We start from the raw sequence: 20063 nt of genomic DNA, 5'->3' as shown, positions 1-20063 counted from the left end.
GGAGATGTTGAACATGCCCGAGTTCCTTCTGACTTTTTTTTTTCTCAATTGTTGATACTATCATAGCCTACAGTTTTTAATGATGTATCTGGGAAGATCATGCAGCCCGTAAGGCCCAAGCAGATCATGCATAGTATTCCAAATATAGATTGTCACATCTGTTCTTTCAAATCTTACCCTAAGAACGCGAAGATCAAGGTAGTTCCATCTTCACAATATGGAAAAGCAATAAACTTAAACAACAGTGAGTCCCGGAGTGATATAACTAACCGGTCACCCCGGTAAATAAGTTATGTTGATGGAACGAGGCTATTGGCAATGGGTTCCAAACTCGGGAGATGTATCTCAGTAGCGCTAGCTACCTACTTATCTTGAGTCGTGAATGACCATCTTTTTTGACTTTTTTCTCGAAATTGTTCCTCTGCCTTTCAATGGTGGTTATGTGTGTGCACAACCTGCTGGCATATCAACCGATTCGCGATAATCCCGAGCTGGTCCTCCCATTATATGAATTATAGCAACGTGTTGAGGCTCCTTATTTCACTTTTAGAGACAACATTTACAAGGTTGTCTATCATAACGATTTGAGATGTTCACTCTCAACCTATTCCAACGAAGCCCAGGAATAAGACAGCCATAAAGTGGGGTTGAGCATTAGAGCTATACAAACCAGAATGAACATCACTATACTTGCCATCCAAAGAAACCTTGACATCTTCTTTAATGAATTAAACAGTAAATACCCAGCAATCGAGTGAAACCCCCTGGATTATAAACATATATTTAAGATTGGACATCAGGTCGTCACATTGATGTTCATATAGTCGACAACGATAAGTCCATTACCTGCTAACAGAATATTCAAGACCCAATTGTCAACTGTACTCAGCCTTCTACTCCAAGAAACAAAACCAAGAATACTAGCCGTCTATCCCAATGTCCAACCCATGACAGCACACAATACAGTAAACATCTCCAGCCCGGCAATCCGGCAATTTGATATAGCCCAACTATAAACTCCTCGCCCATCTCAGCCCAGCCCCACAGACCATTCCCAAGACCAAACCCACCGATCAAACACCACGCCCATCTACAGCAACTTCACCATCCACGTACCATCCAACCGATCAACAACACCCTGAAACCCACCACGCAAGCAAACCCCGACACACAAAACCACCACCTGTAAACTCCCTCGAAGCCACCTCCCTCCCCACCCGCCTCCCCACCCACCAAGCTAACAAGCACTAACACGACTAGCCCCAAGCCAAACAAACGACCACCGCGAAACAAGCAGCCGTGTGCACGGATCACAACGCAGCCCAAACAATCCCATTGACTTTCCCACCGGCCCAAGCTCGGCTGGGATCCGACACCCATAGTGTATCCCAGCCACACTTCAGGCGGCCACGTTTTTGCCCTGTTCTCCGTCCAGTATTCCAAATTCTCGCTCGGGCCGCTAAATCGCATAGCGTCTACCGGGGGCTCCACGCACACGCGGCAAATACTGGACTGTACGGCGGCATTGGACGGACTCCATCCGCGCTGAACGGTAGTGGTATACAGGAGTTGGTTGTGGGACACGTTAGTGAATTAGTGAACTTTCGCGACTCGTGTACAGTATCGGTGATGATGGTACGATACTTTAATTTCAACTTTGAAGCTAATTGCCAACAGGCTTCTGTCCGTTACAGCCAAGCCAGAGTCAAAGATAAAGCCAAAGCCAAAGCCAAAGCCAAAGCCAAAGCCAAAGCCAAAGCCAAAGCTACTGTACTGTATACTGTATGGCTCAAATGCCGAACCCGAGCATCTCCGCGAGATACCCGAGATCCGGGTCCATGAATTTGCATTCAATGGATGGCTGTGCTATCTTGGCGGGTGTGGTCCTTGGGTTTTTCGAATTATTGGTGTGATCTTCAGATCGGGAGTATGGGTTTCAGGGAAGGATTACATTGTTTCTTCTTAAATTTCAAAACAAGGATTGCGCGAATATTGAGGTCCCCCTTGTGTGGGTGATCCACTTTAGAGGGTGCGTTCCATGGCTTGGATGGTCAAATCGGGCTAAAGTACCCTTGAACGGGCAGTGACATGCCCGGCTCGATTTTCCGGACCATGGATGCGGGCTCCCAAGACTGCGGTTTCGGGTATGGGGTGACGACATACCTCATGGCACGATATGATCATGAGATCTGATGTTTCCGGGGTATAGTGAACTTTGTGTGTTATAGTTTGCTATGTACCATTGGAAATGTGGGGGGATAAGTATGTAATAGCTATGTAATAGCGGCGTGTGATGGTGGCTATGGCAAATACCATGATCACGGTGTATCAAACCCAACGGAATGACATTGAACGATATGCAAAACGGACTGCAAGGATGTCGCTGATATGTGAAACGATACAGGGGGTATTGCAATGAATGAACACGATGACCTCCCAGAATATGAAACAAACGTAGAAAGAAAATAGAGTGAAACCGAATCATCGCGTTCGTTTCGAGTAGCCTCCTGAATTGCCATTGCCGGCGGGCCGCTTCTGTCCTCCGCTGGTGGTATCGGGGACGTAGGATTCAGCGATGCGAACTAGCGATTCTAGATGAAGGCGGAAGAGCTTCGGTGCACGTCGCTCAGGACCGATCTTGTTGAGGATGCCGCGCAGTGGCCCGGCGACGGGGTGGAGGTCGGACGGCGGCAATTCATCAAGCGCGCTGAGAACAAAGTGCCGCGCGTCTGGATCCGATTCAAGTTCGTCCGACCCGATGAGCAAATGGAACAGATTGCGCTGGTCCTCATCCTCGCCGTTGAAAGTGTCCCGTCCCATCCGATTTGGCGAAAGAGGATCATAATCGCGACTTGCGACTTGGTCGAGGATCAAAACGAGGGCTTCGACGGCGGTTGCGGAGCTGTGCGGAGCGCGTGCGGACATGTTAGTTAGAATGCGGGATACTAAACGCTGCAGCTGTGAGACAATCTCGTGAGGTTCGTAAAGGCCCAGACTTGGGCTGACAGGCTCTGTGGGCAACTCGCCTGTTTGGCAGTATCGATCAAAGTCGTCGAGTAGCCGTCGCGAGTGGTCCTTCGCCTTGTCGAAGTATATGGCGGCACAGGCCTCAACAGGCATCGCTTTGCACAGACTGTTGAAAACCCCGTCATCGTGGACTCCCAACCGGAACATTGTTGCCTCGAAATCACCCTGTACCACGCAAGCTTCTGACGTCCGTGCTTGCTCAGTCGTCTCCGTCAAGTCCCGGCGGAAATCCTCTGGAAGAGTCTTCTTGCTAAAAGCAGAGAGCAGATCCCGCACTTTTTCAGTTCGCGTCATTCCTCTTCCTGTGCTGTCGCCCTCATCCCGCAAGTACTGCCACTTGAGATGCTTGGCAACAGCCTCCAGGTTACCCTTGAGAAGACTTTCAATGGGCGGCAGGTTGTGTGGACGCCCGTCTGGACCCAATGGAACCTCCGTCGACTCAGGCTCTTTGAGGAAGCTGCCGTGCAGTTGATCGAGGAGCCACTGTTCAGGGGGTAAGAGGCAGTATCAGCAGCAATTCCCGAGTTTCCAAACCTAGTGGGTTCCTAGACTGTCACACTCACAAATATGTGCTGGCACGGCTCCTCTGGGTGATCCTTGAAGACAGAGCAAGTGCAAGTCGTTGCCTCCGAGCCAACGTGCACCTGTGAGCGATCCAACAGCTGGAGATCATGTCCGGTGGGAGTTACCCGACAATTGACCTCGAACTGACTGGTCAAGCCCACCAAGGCCCTGGCTTGAGACTCGGATTCTAGTTCGCTCAGATCGTAGGTAATCCCAGACGGTGCGCGGACGGCCTCGTGAATTGATTCGGATGCGTCTTCAGCACTACTCTCATCCTCCTCTTCCCTGTCCTTCCCTTCTTCGCCGGAGCTCTCCTCCGAGGAAGCTTCGCTGCTCTGGTCACTGTCGTCGGAAGGGTCCGGCGGCCCCGCGCGAGGTCTGACTTGGACCGTATCTGGCATATTGTGACCGATGCACAACTTGTTAAATTGTCGAGTTGGGGCAGACATGACCAGAGGCGAAAAAGGGGGACCCTTCCAAATCGCCAGAACTCAAAGGGAGAAGGCGAACTGATGTGTTTTGTGGACTCTCGTAGACTCACAGAGTTCTTCCGACCCATGGACGGAAGCGGGTACTCTGAACCATGGAACGGGATTCCCTGGCGCCCGCTTTAAATAATTAGTCACGTATGATTTTCATGAACAACGTCGCGATCTGCTTGGAGGCTTTGATGGGGACTTTTTTTTCGTCTTGTCCCAACAGCGCTTAGTGGCAAAAGGCGAAGAGAGAGAGAGAGGGGCTCAATAGGCTGAGGGTTCTAGCAAGGCCGCGCCGTTTTATTCTTGCCCGATATCAACTGATCAGCATCCAGCGCACAGACACTAAAGGGATCTGGTGGGAGGAAAGATCTGGGGTCTTGGTGGTAGGGGCCCCCGGGCACAGATTGTCGGTGGCTCCGAGCATGGCTAAAACGGGACTATGACACAGAGCATTGCTCAAAGACACGGTGCGCAGCATGCATATCACGGCCAAAGAATGCCACTAAAAATTCACCCACCCCAAAGATCGTTAACAGCGGTATGATGATCTGCGAGGCCCCGTATTGACCGGCTTTACAGGGAGCCCACGTAAGGTTTGAATAGCGTATTCTGTAGTAGACGCTGTTGGCATTGATACTAATCTCCACCGTCTAGAGTGACGGGGATCAAACGCCGCAAGCGCAGGAAATAGAAGTGACAGCCAGTCAAACCCAGAGGCTGGAATGCTGCCCCGATCCGAGGAGATGCAGGCGTAGTAGAAGCCCAGCAGAGCGATCGCCGCCCGAGCAACCGAATGCGAATTCGAAACTGTCTGGAAGCTCCAGAACAAAGGCATCTGGACCCGCCATTTGGTCGATGCTCCTTGGCCAAGATTGCACCCTGGTCTGTCCATAGTGGAGAACTCAGAAGCTGTGAGTTTCGGATAGGTCGGGGGATCCGAGGCTCTTTCTAATTTCACTGAACCATTGCCGACCACGCGACAACTGCATCAAAGAAAAAACAACAACAAAGATCTAGGGCTCTCCCTAGACCCCCCAGTCCTTGTCAATACACGTGGTCGAATGTGACGTACGTTGACCGCGATGCCCATTGCCCAGACTGCTTGACCAAGAAAAAAATAATCTGGAGAGCCAGGGATGGCGAGCGCAGCCGACAAGAAAAGCCATAAACGCCGCAATGCCTGGGTAACACTATCGAAGAACCGTTGGTGATGACAAGATCCTACCTTGCATATTGCGCAGCGCAATTGGCAGTGAATCACCGAAGGGTAGCCGAAGCGGCCCCCCAGAAAGACGACATGTCATGTCCTCGCCCCAGAGAATCCTGCGCAGACTGCAGCACCGTGATTCGACCGCAGAGCTTCGGCTAAAGGGGCGATATCATTGTATAGGGCAGGGGCCGGCGGATCCGAGGACTGCGAGCTGGGAGCTGTGCACAGCACGACCCGCTAGATTGGGTATTGGATCTAAAGGTAATCCTCGATCCCTGCAAGTAAGTGCGGTCCAAGCACTCGGCTGCACTCAAATCAAGCTGTTGAACTGCGGCAGATACTTCTGACTACGCAACTGCTGATCGACAGTAACAGGCGTCTAGGTTTCGGGGCTTGGCTATCGTCTGCCAATCGCCATCCGTGGGCGCCTAAAAGTGTGCCTTGCCTTGCTCTGCGCATCAGATCGGGCTCAGGGCGTAGGAGGTCACTTCCTTTTCGGGTTTGGGGGTCTGGATGAGGGATCGGTGATATTGTCTGTGCGCTTTGTTCTTCCTGCACGTTGAACCTCTTGGACTCTGGCCCCCATCGTGCAGCCACAGTGGAAGGATTAGGTCTACGGAAGACAGGGAGGCTTCCATGAGGGATTAAAGGCGAGTCAAGGGTCCGAGAGTGGTGAAGTTGAAGGGCGTCCATAGGATGAATAGGATTAGGAGAATGCAGAATCTTTGTAGCGTGGGGAAAAAGACTCCGAAGTAACCCAGGGCTGGCATGCAAGCTGGGCGTGCGGTTCAGAATGTTTGATCTTTCGAACCATCAAATCACCTGTTAATTTCTAAACAGATCTATTTAAACTATTACTAGGACCCTTTGCACATGCTAGTTGTTGTGGGCGTGGGAAAATAGGGAAAATAGGAAAATAGTCCTTTCACCCTAGTCTTCATTCAACTAGTTCTGCAGAAAGTGGGTATCAACCATGGACGTATCTGTCAGACGAAACACAAAGGATCATAAACTGAAAAAACAACAACAGAAGGGTATACTAAATACTAAAGAAATCGTGGCTTCATGAATGTGCCCACCCGAGTTGTTTTTCATATCTTAGATAGACACAATCTAGAGAAATCAATGGCCTTTGCTGGCATTACGCTTCTTGGCTTCTTCCAACGCTCTGCGAAGTCTTTCTTTGTGCTCTGAGTCTTCATCTGTGTCTTGAACCACCACCTTGGGAGTCAGTGCAGAAGCAGGAACGACAGTGGAAGGGCGCAGACTTGGAGGCACGGGTACGTCCGCAATTGGGGTCGTTGAGGCAGAGTGACGCTCAATTGGAGAGGCCGGAGCCGCTGGAGGAGCATTCTTCAGGTCAAGAAGAAGGCGCTCGATCGTGGACTCAATGCGCACAGGCCCCTTTTGGATGCTCTGCAACTTCGAGTCTAGATCTTTCTGGAGAGTATCATCCTCCTTCTTTTTCTCATCGGCAAGCCGACGGAAGATATCCGGGTCGGAGTTGGCATACCGTGCCTCGGCGACGGAGACCCCGTAATCGGCGTCGTTCAGGGCCATGTCCGCAACCCCAGAGCTGCGAAGAATTGCCTCCGAGTCGGCGCGTAGCGACGCTGCCAAGGCAGCTGCGGACTTGAGAATCTGTTCAATTTCCGAATCAGGTAGACCGGAGGCACGGAGAGCGGCGAGATCTAGCTGGGCTGCTTTCGAAGCAACCTGGTCTAGGAGGCTCTGATTTATACCTAGCCCATGTAGAATCGCATCGTCGAAGGAATCCATGAGTCGGTTGGCTCGGTCGTCCCGGTCCTTGCATGCCTCTAACATGTTCCGTTGCTCCATTTGGTCGAATTCTCCGTCTAGTTTTCGCAGGCTAGCCATATCACCCATGAAAACCAGTGGTCGCCGCTCAGCCTTTTTGCGCCGCCGCTCGCAATCAAGTGCGATTTCAAGGCGCTTCTGGAACCGGATCTCGAGTTTATTGTGAATGTCATTGACCAGGTTCATGGTCGCAGATGCGCTAGATTCCTCTACTGGCGAGCCATTAGCTTTCTGATCACGATCAAGCTGACTGAGAGCAGAGTCGTATAGTTTCCGAAGAGCCGAAATCGCCTCTTTTAGACCCTCGTCCAAAGGATTGAAGACGTGCTTTGTGAAATCTTCGACTTCGTGTCGTTCCTCTTCCAGTTGAGCCCGAGCTTCTGTCTGACGGAAATCTTCTTCCAAGGTGTTGATATCTGCATAACCGATTTCCTTTCCATTGAAGAGATCATCAATATGTTCCTCTGACTCCTCTTGACGACGTATACGCTCTTGATCCAGTTCATTTCGTCGGACTTTTGCAGTTGCTTCCCACCGATCGATTGTGCGCTGGATGAGGGTGAAATCATCAGGGAACTTGTCAAGTCCGTCGCGCGTTGTGATATGCCATGAGCTTTCAGATTGCTTGTCCTTTGGCGTCCTGACCATTGTGCGTAGCTCTTCTAAAAGTACTGTTTGCCGGGCCTTTTGCACAGACTCTGGCAGCGTCTGAGGAGGCGCAGAGCTTCGACCAGATGAATTAGAATACGCAGTGCTTTTATGACGGATCAGGCCGAGGAAAGTTTCGTCGCGATCATTTTGAAATGAAGAAGGGGTGAAGGCTCTCGGATGAGACGTAGAAGTCGGCACATTTGACATGACCCGTCCACTCACGGCAGATGCTTGCCGTAAATCGGAATATGCCTCGTGAGCTGGGCGATCAAACTTGAGGTTGTCTGATCCTCGCTGAGGACCTTCTGTGTACTGGAACGGCGTATAGATAGGCCGTGGAGGATTGCTGTGTAGAGGCTCCAAAGGTTGCTTCTGTACATCGGAAGAAAGAGAAAACGTTGAAAGTCGCTTATCGGCTAGCTCTGAGCCCGAGGAGAGTGCAGGCAGCTTTGACTGGGACTGTGAGCCCCTTCGGGCCTGCTTAGCAACCTTGGGTCGTCCGCCTGCACTATACTCACTGCCGACATCTTCAGCGTCAATGTCATCACATTCCTCTGCCGCCGCTGTCGCTAAGGGAGGTGGAATTTCTTCCGATGAGACGGGTATCAAGCCTGTCTCAAAGGCGGGCCCATCTTCATCAACTCTTGGTAATGGTGATCGCGATACAGAACTAGAAGCCCTACGAGGTTCTGGGGAGCTTTCAGGCTCATCATGCTCGATATTATAGAGAATCTCTCGGAGTTTTGTCTCCTTGGCCATGAATGCTGTGAAGATTTTGTATCTTTCTTCGTCCAAGTCTGCCACTGCTTCCTTGCGTAGCATGGCAACATAGCGCTCCAGAGAAGATTTCGACCATGGGTCCAGATCCTCGAAGGGGTCTGGTTGTTTGGATGCAGCTTCAGTTACAGGTAGTTGAACATGTGGTACAGGAGCCGTTGAGTTTGGCACCACATGCTCAGTAGGCGGTGCAATAGATGACACAACATTCTGTGTCGAATCAGGCTCCTTGGCTGGAATAGTTTGTTCAAATTGAGAGACAACCTGCAGCTGTGATGTCGGGACCTGGAACGCAGGTTGAACTGGTTGAGAGGGAGGTGACAATGGTCGGACCCACGCATCTATCACATTATCAATACTTTCCGAGCGTCCATCACCCGAGACAACAGAGTTGTCGCTATCCACACGAGTCGGTGGAGGGGGTGTTTGCATGCCATGGGTTGTACATGGACTGATGGGAGAATCCGAACTACCAGCTCCCGACCCATGGACTCCAGAGCTGAAACTTGGAACCGTCTCATTTGTATCAGTTCTCGGATGGGTATACTGCGAGTGCTCATTTACTGCGGATATGTTGGGCATGCCGCCCGAGATGCTAGAAGGTGGTGGAGCGACATCGTGAGGCGGAGAAGTTTGTCTTGGTGGAAACCAAGCCGCATCATCGAAATCTCCGGGAGTAGGACCTAGATGCTCCCAGTCTGAGGGTGTGCCCGGGCCCAAGGCCGATGCGCTCGTGGATGGCGCATTTGTGTTGATTACAGACGCAGGCCGGAAAACATAAGACCCAGTCATCGCAGCTGGCCCCGAGCCTTGAGCAAGGAGCGGTGGCCGCTCTGGGCGGCCACTTTGTTGAGCTGGCGCATGCTGAGGGATCTTTGGCGGCGGCGGAGGGACGCCGCTTGGAAGATTAGGAGTGTATGGAGGCGGAGAGGGGTGAGCGGCGGGGGGCTGATATCCGTAGTGAAAACCGGTATTCACTGCGGGAGGCTGCGACTGTGGCTGCGACTGAACATGGGAGTATGGCTGCTCATTTGTGCTGGACGGCCGAGGCTATGCGACTGTCAGTTTTGTCTGACACCATGAACCGTAGAACTCACCGGCAACGGTGGAGCTTGGTTCTGGTTGAACCGCACTCCCCAGCTGGTTTTATCCGCACCCGAACCTGTGGGTGTCACTCCGTGGATCTGGGGATTTGAGATCGGGCCATATGTCGCCGGTGTGTAAGCTGCCGCAGGCGGAGGAGGGGGAGGGGAGGACCCCCCGAAGGACGCGAAACTCGCCATTCAGGCTGCGATGGAGGATCCGGGCGATTCGACTGGCCGTACATGATCGCTCATAGTCAAATAAAGGGGAAGCCAGAAGATATAAAAGCTTCTCGAAGGAATCGGGGGGGCAAGTCAGCACGGTCCCACACTCCACTTGAGACATCAACTTTCCTCTTTTGGACTGCGACAACTGACAAAGCAAGGTCTATACAACCTTGGAAGTCAGGCACTCGAGTCCCATGGCCTTGTCTGTTTTGTTGGTTTTGTTCCTTGGCCTTTGCTAAATTTGGGACTAGACGGAGTACTCCGTACACTCCTATCCCACGGCTAATATCAAAGTGGATTCAATGGAGCTCAAGGCTAACCCGAAGCTCTAAAGACCCCTTTGTTGAGAGCTATCGTGGCTTGGCCCTATCTGCTTTTGGTTCACATATGGACCCTATCTTTATACGAATACTAGAGTAAATTAGTTAGGGACTGGACCCAAAAGTCACCCTTAATTAACGCATCTTAATTCTTTTGGTCTGTAATGTATGCCGGATACTACGTGACCTGGATTAGTTCTCCCGCTATCCGATGCCCCCGTCACACTACACACTACAGTAGGCTGGTGACACTGAGGCGGAACATACTTGCATGTGATCTATGATCTTGCATCTGACGCTGGTGACAGAAACAGACATTGGAATACTATGTGCCCTTCAGCCTGTCAATAAACCGACTAGCGTAGTAGATTCTGCTTCACAGTGTATATGTGCCCAGCAGATATGATTGACACCAGGTCGCTCCAAAGCCAACTCAGCGACATGCAGCTTAACTAGCCTAGAACATTACCGCTCTAAAAAGCAGCGAATTAGACAAAACTCGAGTAAAGAGTAAAGAGTAAAGAGTAAGAAGAAACGCTAGTAAATGTTGGAGCTATAGCTGGATACTCACCAATTCCGAACCTCGTAGATGGAAGTATTCAACGCCTGATAGAAGAAGAAAAACGGACATAACGGAAACCCCAAAACCGACTGCACCGGACTTACAGGACATAAGACGACGCTTGGTAATTGTACCCTGGCCGATGTGATCTCATTTCCCCGCAGGAGCACTCTATAAAGAGCCCTCGATTTCGATCGGAGCATCCAACCTCCCCATTCAATCCACGCAAAATCCAAGGAACTAAAAATGTTTGCCCCAGCTGCAACCCCCAAATCTCACCTTGGCCGCTATCGCCTACTGGCTCCTACAGCTGCAGTCAAGGTGAGCCCTCTATGCCTAGGAGCGATGAATTTCGGCGAAGGATGGTATGTGCAATGCAATAAATCAATTGAAAGAAAAAGAACCCCTCTAAAAATCCAACAGGAAAGCAAGACTCGGCGAATGCGACAAGGAAACCTCCTTCAAGATCCTAGACACATACTACGACAACGGAGGCAACTTCATCGACACGTAAATAGCCACCCTCTTCTAAAAATCCAAAGTCAACCCCAAAGAAGAACGCTAACAACCAACCAATCCAGAGCCAACAACTACCAATCCGAAGACTCAGAGAAATGGCTCGGCGAATGGATGGAAGCCCGCGGCGTACGCGACCAGATCGTCCTAGCAACGAAGTATACAACTGGTTTCCGCAGCCACATCTCATCAGAGATCCAGGCGAACTTCGTTGGCAATAATGCCAAGAGCATGAAGCTGTCTGTCGAGGCTAGTTTGAAGAAGTTGCGGACGGACTATATTGACTTGGTGCGTATAGTCTTTAGTTTGAAAGAAACCAATCCGGCCATGATCAGTACTAACCAACAGCATGAATGTACAGCTCTACGTGCACTGGTGGGACTTCGCCACCTCCATCGAAGAAGTAATGACATCCCTCAACCAACTGGTCGTTTCCGGGAAGGTTTTATATCTCGGTATTAGTGACACGCCAGCGTGGGTTGTCACCAAAGCAAACCAATGTAAGTGACGTGTGGGACAGCCAACGCCCAGCCCGACAGACCAAGCGATGAAGACTAACATAGCGAACCTGATAAGACGCCCGCGACCACGCCCTCCGCCCCTTCTCAGTCTATCAAGGAAAATGGAACGCAGCAACACGCGATTTCGAACGCGACATTATCCCCATGGCCGCGTCGGAAGGAATGGGTTTGGCACCATGGGGATCCCTCGGTGGTGGCGCCTTCAAAACCGAAGCCCAGCGCGAAGAGCTCGCCAAGTCAGGTAATCCTGGTCGACAGGTCCCGCCCAGCGCAAACGATATCGCTGTCTCGAAGGTCCTGGAGGGTATTGCAACGCGGCATGGGACGGCCATCACCAGCGTGGCGCTTGCGTATGTGATGCGCAAGGCTCCGTATGTGGTTCCTATTGTTGGAGGCCGGAAGGTTGAGCACTTGTTGGGCAATATTGAGGCTTTGGGTCTTGCTCTTTCTGATGAGGATGTTGCCGAGATCGAGGGGGCTTATGAGTTTGATATTGGGTTCCCCATGAATTTCTTGTTTAGAGGGGCGGTTAAGGAGGCGCATCCTTCTAACGCTACTTTTGTTAATAGTGTTGTTAAGCTGGATCATCCGGATTTGGTAAGAGCTGTTGGATCCAAGAAGTTGGAAGACTGAGTGAATAGTGATACGTCGAGATCGATTTGAGCAAGTCCAATGGGATTATGCAAGATTCAAGCCTTGGGCTCGGGATGTTAGATCAAAGAGGAAATTTTTTTCAAAACGAATCCATTATATGCATACAGACACGAGGACCAAGTGAGATTTGTAAAGTACAGGGAGGAAGAACAAAGAAAAGCCCAACATTTGATATATAGGCCGTATCTCTAGAGCATATTCAGAGCCGGAGATAAAACATGAGAAGAAATACAACATTCGCTTAAGCAGATGCAGCGGGAGAAGCAGAAACAGGAGCAGTGGCGCGAACCTGACGGCCGAGCTTCTCCAGCTCGCCGATGATACCGCCACCAGACAAGCTCCACTTCTCGCTCACCCATGTGTCGTTGACTGACTCACGGAGAAGACCGCTGCGAGCGAAGTACTCCATGAAGCCACGTGCTTCTTCGCGGGTCAGGCCAGTGAGGGTCTGCAGCTCGACTGAGCTTTGGACCTTGGAGAACATGTCCAAGACACGAGGGTCGGTGACGGTGTAGGCTGCCGGTTGGGGGTACTCGGGAGATGATGGCTTGATACCTGTCTGGCGGGCCTGCAGCTGGTCCAGGGCGATGTTGAAATCCTTGGGGTTAGGGTTGTTGGAGGAGGATGTGGCGTAGAGGAGGATACCACCGTTCTTCAGAGAATCACCCTCCTTTAACAGGGAGAGGAAGTGGTTCACAAAGATGAGGTCGTGGGCGTGGATGGGCTTGTAGTCAACATCGCGGTAAGCGCTGTCGGTCATCCAGTGGGCGAGGCCATCCACGGCAACGAGCATAGGAGGGCGAGACTTGAAGCCCTTCTCAAATCCTGCGGCTGGGGCCGTGGCGGTGAGTTCCTTCCAGAGGGCCTGGAAAACGGCCCAGGACACAGCAGGATCATTGAATCCGAGTTGAGCCAGCTCCTCGAGGGACGACTTTGGTGTCAAGGACTTGAATTCTGGGTGCTGTTGGGAGATTTTGAGGCTGGAGAGGAGCTCAGAGTTGGCAGCGACAATACGGGTCAAGATAGCGGAAGCCGCACCAGGCTGGACGTATTGTGTCGGGTTGGTGCCTTCAATGGCGGCGTAAGCGGTATCACCGGAAACGAGTTCTCGAGCTAAAGTCCTGAGTTAGCAGCTATTCAATTGCACGAGTATTCATGTAGATCGTCCACAGCTTACCATCGGGAACGGTGATAACAGCCCAATCCTTCAAGAAGCCCATGGTCATAGCCTGGAGCAGATGAACGGTCTTTCCGGATCCCTTCGTTCCGGTGATGATTTTCTTCACCACCTGGCCCTTTCCCTCTGCAGAGATCTTCTCAACCAAGCGACCCATTTCAAGGGTATCGCGACGGAGGACAGTTCCAGGGCGACGGAACAACGACCAGCCCTGCTTGGGCTTGAATGCTTGCACGGCTCTCAGTTGGTCGATCACAGAGGCAGGGAGGCCAAGAACACTACCACGGAGACGGGAATCAACCATAGTCTCGGGAGAAAGGTCCTGCATTCCCTCGATCTCAAGAGCATTGGGGTTGCTAAGGACAATACGTTTCCGCAAGGCCTTGCGCTCTCCGACGGCGGGTGGACGTGCCGTAGCAGTGACCTTCTTCTTCTTTCTCCGCAAGCTAGTCGACTGTCTGTGCTTCATAACAGTCAGACTGTTACCCTTCTTCTTGGCCGGCTGAGCATATCGCAACGCAGTCGAGTGGAAGGAGGCGGTCGAAATCCGGGGCGTCGGAGGGAGGAGTGCTTGCGGCGGTTGGCGAAGCCTCGAGAGGCAGTTCCAGCACCACGAGGAGGCCATAATGGTTGTCAGCTACGCACCAGCACAGCTAGTGAGTGGACAACCAGAGCAGGAATTGAGGACGTTGATGGGAATTGAGTGCAGTGAGCAGCGACAGTCCGTGATAATTTGATGCGAAATCCGCTTGTCCCAACAGGGAAAGGCGGTCTACATCCTTAGTCATGGCAGAAAAGTAAAGCGGCTCTGGAACTGATAACCAACTTTTTTTTCTCTGATAATACTGCCTTTCCCATTCACCACCGAAACTTGTCAACCAGTTTCGCAATGACTGACGTTGAGATGGCCGATACCGTTGTGGCTGCGTCCACCAAGGGCGAGAGACTGTATGACCCCCTCACCCTCAAACATGATATCCGACCAAACATCGGACCCGGAAAAAAAACCTCAAACAGCCAAGCTAACCAAATAACAGCCCCATCACTGTCTCCAAGCCCAGTCCCTACACATTCGACCTAGGACACCTCCTAGCCGACGACCCCAACCCCCTCGAACTCCCCACAACCCAAACCCTAAACGCAAGCCTGAAAGCCACAGCCCGCGACGGCACCCAATGCCTCCTCAACCAGCTCCTGACAGCCTGCCCAATCACCACAAACGTGAAGGACGGCGTTCTTCTCAGCCTCCCAGCCCCAAACATCATGCTTCCCCGGCACAAGCCCCTGCCAACACCCAAGCCCCCCACGAAATGGGAGTTGTTCGCACGCAAGAAGGGTATTGGCAAATACAACCAGAAGCCCGGTGCCGCCGGTAGAGACAAGGAGCGCCGCCAGAAGCTACAGTACGATGAGGAGAGTGGCGAGTGGGTCCCGCGCTGGGGATACAAGGGCAAGAACAAGGACAGCGAGAACCAGTGGCTTGTTGAGGTTGACGAGAAGAAATGGAAGAAGGAGGAGGATGCCGCTGCCAAGGGTGGTTCTATCCGTGGCATGTCGCGCACTGAGCGGAAGGAGAGGATTAAGCGTAATGATCGCAAGATGCGGTCTAACGAGTCGAGAGCCAATAAGAAATAAGTGCGTATTGAGCGATATCGATACCTCTTATTCTTGTTTACTTATGTTGCATTGCATTACATCGCTAGCTCTGCTGTATCTGTGGACTATGCTGTGCTTTGCTATTGTTCTACTCTGGATCTGATCTCTGGCGTTGGGGTTGGGAGTCGATGTTTTATTTTCTTCATGTATTGTGGACATACACCGTGATTCATTAAAAGCACTTTAACATTGCATCTGTCGACATTTGCCATTGTCTATTCCCAAGTATCCAGCCCTGTTCCTCTTCTACGTACATGGCCGTGCAGATATATTGTACGTTGAAAAGTTCTTCGATGATTGAACCGAAAAGTGCCTGCCCACTTCCACTATTGTACAAAAGTCCTGTCATGGAAACGCCGAATGCGTACTATAGCAAAAATCAAGATAATGAAATCAACAAAGGAAGAACAAACCAGATCAATCAGACAAGGTACGAAACAAGTAGCAAAGATAGAAAGAGCCAACCGCAGAGGGGAATCTGTAGATGTCGCAACATCAAAGCACAAGCACAAAAGAATTATTGCGCTTCCAAAGAGGTGAAGAGGAAACAAAAAAATGAAGGGAGTCGAAACAAAGAATCACCCAATCAGAGCTAGATCAATCAGAAAAACAAGCTGACAAGACAAAACGCACATATAGCCAAAACCGCCGACCATTCGCCAAGGTCAGAATAGATACCAAGAGAAAACAAGATGTACATATGGAAGAAGAAAATGAAAATGAGAATGTGGGAACCGCGATCCCGATACGCCAGGATATGCATTCCGACGATGCTGGGTTGAGATCAAATCACGATGAGAATGCCAAGCTGTGAGGTCGAAGGTATACGAGAGAGGGAAATGATAGAGAGATGAGAGGTCAATACAGGAGCAGAGCTTGTTCCGTCCTATCTGATCCTGCAGATATGATACAAGTCTGACCAGCCAGAAGGGAAGACCAAGGCCCTAGTTGGGATGTAAAGGCCTGTGGTCCAAGTGTCGTTGAGGGAAGACTTTTAGATTTTGATGGGAGAGAGTGGAGGACCGAGTTCGGGGAGCTGGGATACGCTGCGTGTGTGCGATGTCTGAATGTCCTTTGGTCGAGACTTTCGGCTTCGAGACGTTGGCGGACGAGGTGGCTCATCTCCAGCGCTGCTGGAGGATGAGATGGCCCGCTCATGGCTGATGTTGGAGATGACCTCCGCTTTGGCCTGGGCAGCTTCCTGCTCCTCTGATGCACGCTGTTCCCGCTCGTCCATCAGTTTTTCTTTCTCAAGATACTCCTTTTCGGTCCAGCATCCTTGCCAGCAGTTCTTCCAGTCACAGACCAAGAATTGGAAGCAGAATGCATCGATTTTCATGCAGGGCTGGAAACAGATGCATAGATTGCGGTAGTCCATCTTGTTCTGTTCAACATAAGAGTGGAGAAGGTTGAGATGACAGGTTATAGCGAAAAGAAGGTAGTAGTGGTAGGGTGGGAGTTTGGAAAGTTCGTCTTTCAATAGCTGCGGTGCAGTTGTAGCGCCTTCGCACTTTTGGGCGATCATAGCTTGTGTCGACTTGGGGAGGAGTTCATCTGGCAGTTCACGAAGCCAAGCCTTGAAGAGTGATCCAATAGTATTGATGTCGTAAAGGTCAGGTACTTCGAAAAGGTCAATGTCGAATTCTGTATCGAAACGACGTTGCCAATGCTTCACTTCTCTGCCGCTGCCAGGAACACGGTAAAGTCCCTCTTCTTCGCACCCCTTGAAATTCAGATAATCGATAGAGCGATACGGCAAGGCGGGCATCCAGAATTCAGTCTTGTCCCGGCAGTCCTCAAGCTTCTTGGCAATGCGAGTCTTTCTCGCCTGCTCAATGAGTGGAAGGTTGATGGCTGAGCATATGTATGCATCGTCGGTGATCATTTCGCGCTCGTTGGTGCTACCACTGCGAGTAATCTTGCCAAAGAAACCCTTTCCTGCTTTCCCAATACGATCTGCTGCCCCACTGGAAGTCTGCTTGAGGTTACTGAAGAGAGTCGCCGAGGCGCCAGAGACTTGGCTCAACGAGCCAGAGGCAACCATGTTCCCGTGACTCCTCTCCTTGCGCAAAGAGATCATGTCTGCCTGGCGCTCAGGCGGTTGCAGACCTCCTCGACTGGGTCGTTCAATGCGTGCAGTAGCTGTGCGGGGTGGGTTTGCCGTCTCGTTTTGGTTGAACTCTTCCAGCTTGGCCAATCCCGTTGACGGGCGTCGACCAGGCGCTCTGTTTCCAGCGGACTCGTCAACTCGAATAGAGCGAGAGCGGGTCAAAAGGTTCGCGAAGCGCTGCTTTTGCTTCTTCGGTGCGCCCGACTCCAAATCTGTACCAGGCTTCTTCATCTCTGTTGGTTGTGAACTCTTGGTTGTAGATGGCCCGTCTAGTAGAGCATGGTTGGTCAATGATCTCCGTAAACGCGTGCAGGGGACCTTACTTGTCTTTTCTGTGCCATTCGCACGAGCCAGTGTGCCTGGGAGATCCGGCGTTGACTCGTATGACTTCGCAGTCACCTGCGTCTTGCGATCTCTGGAACTTCCTCTGCTTTTAGGGTGCTCAGTCGAGTTCGAGTTCTCAGAGCTGTCAGACCGTTGCGCCCTGTGTGACGATTTCGGTGCTTTGAGGTTGCCGAAGAAAGATTTCGATGCATCGCGCGAATGTTTCGAGTCTTTGGGAGAGGGGAAATATTGAGGAATGGCCGTCAGACCAGGTGTTGTAGGCTCGGCGGGGGCTGTGCCCGGGGAAACGGACAGCGTAGGGCTGGTTGCCTTGCCTGAATCTTGCGTCACAGGGCGAATCGTGGCACCTTTAAATAACGGTGAACTCGATGCTGACTTGGGCGAACGGGGTGTCACCGGACTCAGTCCATCTGAGCTCTGGTCACCGGGTGTGAGAGGCGAAGAGATCTTCTCATTCTTTCGCTCTGTCTTGAAGGAGCTCAAGTCGAGGTTGGGCACGGTGGAATGTCGGTTTGGCATATCGGGCGATCGCAGGAGCCTGTCCCGAATGGATGCGAAGGTTGATGGGCAAGGTTTTTGGTCAGATCTAGGCCTTGTGAGAACCCAGGTATCACTGGTCAGCGCTGAGAGCCAGTGTGCGGCTGAGAAAGAGCTGTACCTGTATCAATGCGGATGGTCGAGTGATTGCGGTGCGGTGTGAGATTGGGCTTGTCGAGGCGAAAAGGTCACAGTCGTATATGGGGGAGGGTGTTATCGAGGGAGCGGGATCTGAAGCGCCAATTATACAGTCAGAATCACCGGTACATGTGAAAGAGCAGCCAAAAAAAGCAGTGAGACCGCATGTGTGGTGACATGCAGAGTTAAACCAAGCCACGCCTTTGTTGACAGACAAGGCCAGGGACCAGATCGCAAAGACAATGGGGTTTGGCCTCACACAGTCAAGCTGTCACTCACCATATTATGGTTTTTTTGAGGTTGTCAGAGTCGAAGTTGCTTTCCCCCTCTTTTGGGCGCTTCGTTCGGTGATCGGCAGGGCGGAAGGGGGGGCGAGATAGGAGTGTGGACCAAGACGTGTCAAACAAATCCAGAGTGTAACAGCAGACAATAGACGAACAGAGACACACAGCACAGCGACCGAGAACTGAGAATGAAGTTGAAGAGAAGAAAGAAACTCCTGTACACCAGTTTAGCGGTACACTAGTCCGAGCACTGGAGAGCCACAATACGAAAATTAAGAAATCGTGCAGAAATATCAACCTCCCATATCATGTTAAATGGTATCTACTATCTTTTGGTTGGAGATTGGGAGTTTTTAATTAAATCCATTCATACATTCCATAACATTTCGTGTGGACTAATCCGGCTTCATTTCCGTTGCATATCTGATTCCTTTTTCAGGGGGGGGGGAAAGAAAACAGACGTCACATACAGTATCCCAGGGACTGTGGTTGGATCGACCGGAAATCCGCGCAATCTACAGTAGAGCATAGGGCATAACATTACCACACAACGTGAATAGCAATGGAAATTATAGTTCCGGGTTGTTTTACATTTGCAAACTCACATTGGCTCGCGTCACCTCCAGCTCGGACAATGGATCCCTACGGGACTGCACAGGTTAAAGAAAGGTGAACGGAGTCCTTTGTGATCAGAGGCCCTCTCCACTTTAACCACTGGGTCTGGCAGCTGGAGCCACGGGCGGGATGATGTGCGTGCCTTACGTTGCTCTTGCTGTGGCTTCCAATTGGCTGAGGGAGGGAGCTGTCGAGGTTATTTCCGTCTTTTTCTGTCTACCATGGTTGTGGACAGATATCGCGATCAGAACCTATGGATAGGGAAATCATGCAGGATTCAGTAATCAAACAATAGGCAGTCATATTATACAGTCTTTTCTACATCCAATGGTACGGTGGACTAGGACTAACAACGGATCAGGGGCAGTTCCCACGTTCCCACAGAAGCGTTTTGAGACCCTCCACTTTTTTTTTTCTAAATTAATTTAGCCGGGGTTTCGGTGCCTTGTTCTATATCGCTTGACCATGGATGCCTGGTGGAGTTCCCTTTTTTAGAAACAGCCTTCTTCTGTTGCTATTGGGATCACGGTGTGTCAAGATATGGGAACGGTGGCTTGTATGACCTCAATACAAACACATGATAGCTATCGAGGATGCTGATCTCCAATGTCTAAGAAACCACCGGGCTTAATCTATAATTATATTGCGAGTAACACACCTCCGAGGTTCCATCCTATCTGAAACATGGCTGCGAGACGTCAAAACTAGTTTATGTAATTACCGCTAGTCCCAAAGAAGACCCCTGCACGTGAGGGGGTGACTAACCAGCACGACAAGCCACAAATTCCCTGC

General features: G+C 51.1%; 6 protein-coding genes across 6 annotated transcripts; 2 read left to right on the top strand and 4 right to left on the bottom strand.

Annotated features, from left to right (window-relative positions):
• Window positions 1-2481: 2481 nt before the first annotated feature.
• N7511_006365 (uncharacterized protein) lies at window positions 2482-4040 on the bottom strand (the record flags this gene model as incomplete). Its single annotated transcript, XM_057128742.1, has 2 exons — window positions 2482-3510; window positions 3591-4040. The coding sequence occupies 2 exons, from the start codon at window positions 4038-4040 to the stop codon at window positions 2482-2484; spliced, it is 1479 nt and encodes a 492-aa protein (XP_056983298.1).
• Window positions 4041-6402: 2362 nt separating this feature from the next.
• On the bottom strand, window positions 6403-9809 carry N7511_006364 (uncharacterized protein; the record flags this gene model as incomplete). Its single annotated transcript, XM_057128741.1, has 2 exons — window positions 6403-9576; window positions 9624-9809. 2 exons carry the CDS (start codon window positions 9807-9809, stop codon window positions 6403-6405), a joined length of 3360 nt encoding a protein of 1119 aa, XP_056983297.1.
• A 1155-nt stretch (window positions 9810-10964) lies between these two features.
• Window positions 10965-12388, top strand: N7511_006363 (aldo/keto reductase; the record flags this gene model as incomplete). Its single annotated transcript, XM_057128740.1, has 5 exons — window positions 10965-11083; window positions 11142-11228; window positions 11300-11522; window positions 11596-11734; window positions 11811-12388. The coding sequence occupies 5 exons, from the start codon at window positions 10965-10967 to the stop codon at window positions 12386-12388; spliced, it is 1146 nt and encodes a 381-aa protein (XP_056983296.1).
• Window positions 12389-12650: 262 nt separating this feature from the next.
• On the bottom strand, window positions 12651-14211 carry N7511_006362 (mitochondrial 37S ribosomal protein mS29; the record flags this gene model as incomplete). Its single annotated transcript, XM_057128739.1, has 2 exons — window positions 12651-13522; window positions 13587-14211. The coding sequence occupies 2 exons, from the start codon at window positions 14209-14211 to the stop codon at window positions 12651-12653; spliced, it is 1497 nt and encodes a 498-aa protein (XP_056983295.1).
• A 264-nt stretch (window positions 14212-14475) lies between these two features.
• Window positions 14476-15221, top strand: N7511_006361 (ribosome biogenesis protein RRS1; the record flags this gene model as incomplete). Its single annotated transcript, XM_057128738.1, has 2 exons — window positions 14476-14534; window positions 14624-15221. 2 exons carry the CDS (start codon window positions 14476-14478, stop codon window positions 15219-15221), a joined length of 657 nt encoding a protein of 218 aa, XP_056983294.1.
• Window positions 15222-16236: 1015 nt separating this feature from the next.
• On the bottom strand, window positions 16237-18216 carry N7511_006360 (uncharacterized protein; the record flags this gene model as incomplete). The annotated part of the gene is made up of 1 exon (XM_057128737.1): window positions 16237-18216. One exon carries the CDS (start codon window positions 18214-18216, stop codon window positions 16237-16239), a length of 1980 nt encoding a protein of 659 aa, XP_056983293.1.
• Window positions 18217-20063: the final 1847 nt, after the last annotated feature.

Source organism: Penicillium nucicola (assembly GCF_028828085.1).
Source record: "Penicillium nucicola strain IBT 29836 chromosome Unknown utg000006l, whole genome shotgun sequence".
In the NCBI taxonomy this organism is placed as follows: domain Eukaryota; kingdom Fungi; phylum Ascomycota; class Eurotiomycetes; order Eurotiales; family Aspergillaceae; genus Penicillium; species Penicillium nucicola.
This window is presented reverse-complemented; position numbering and strand designations above follow the sequence as displayed.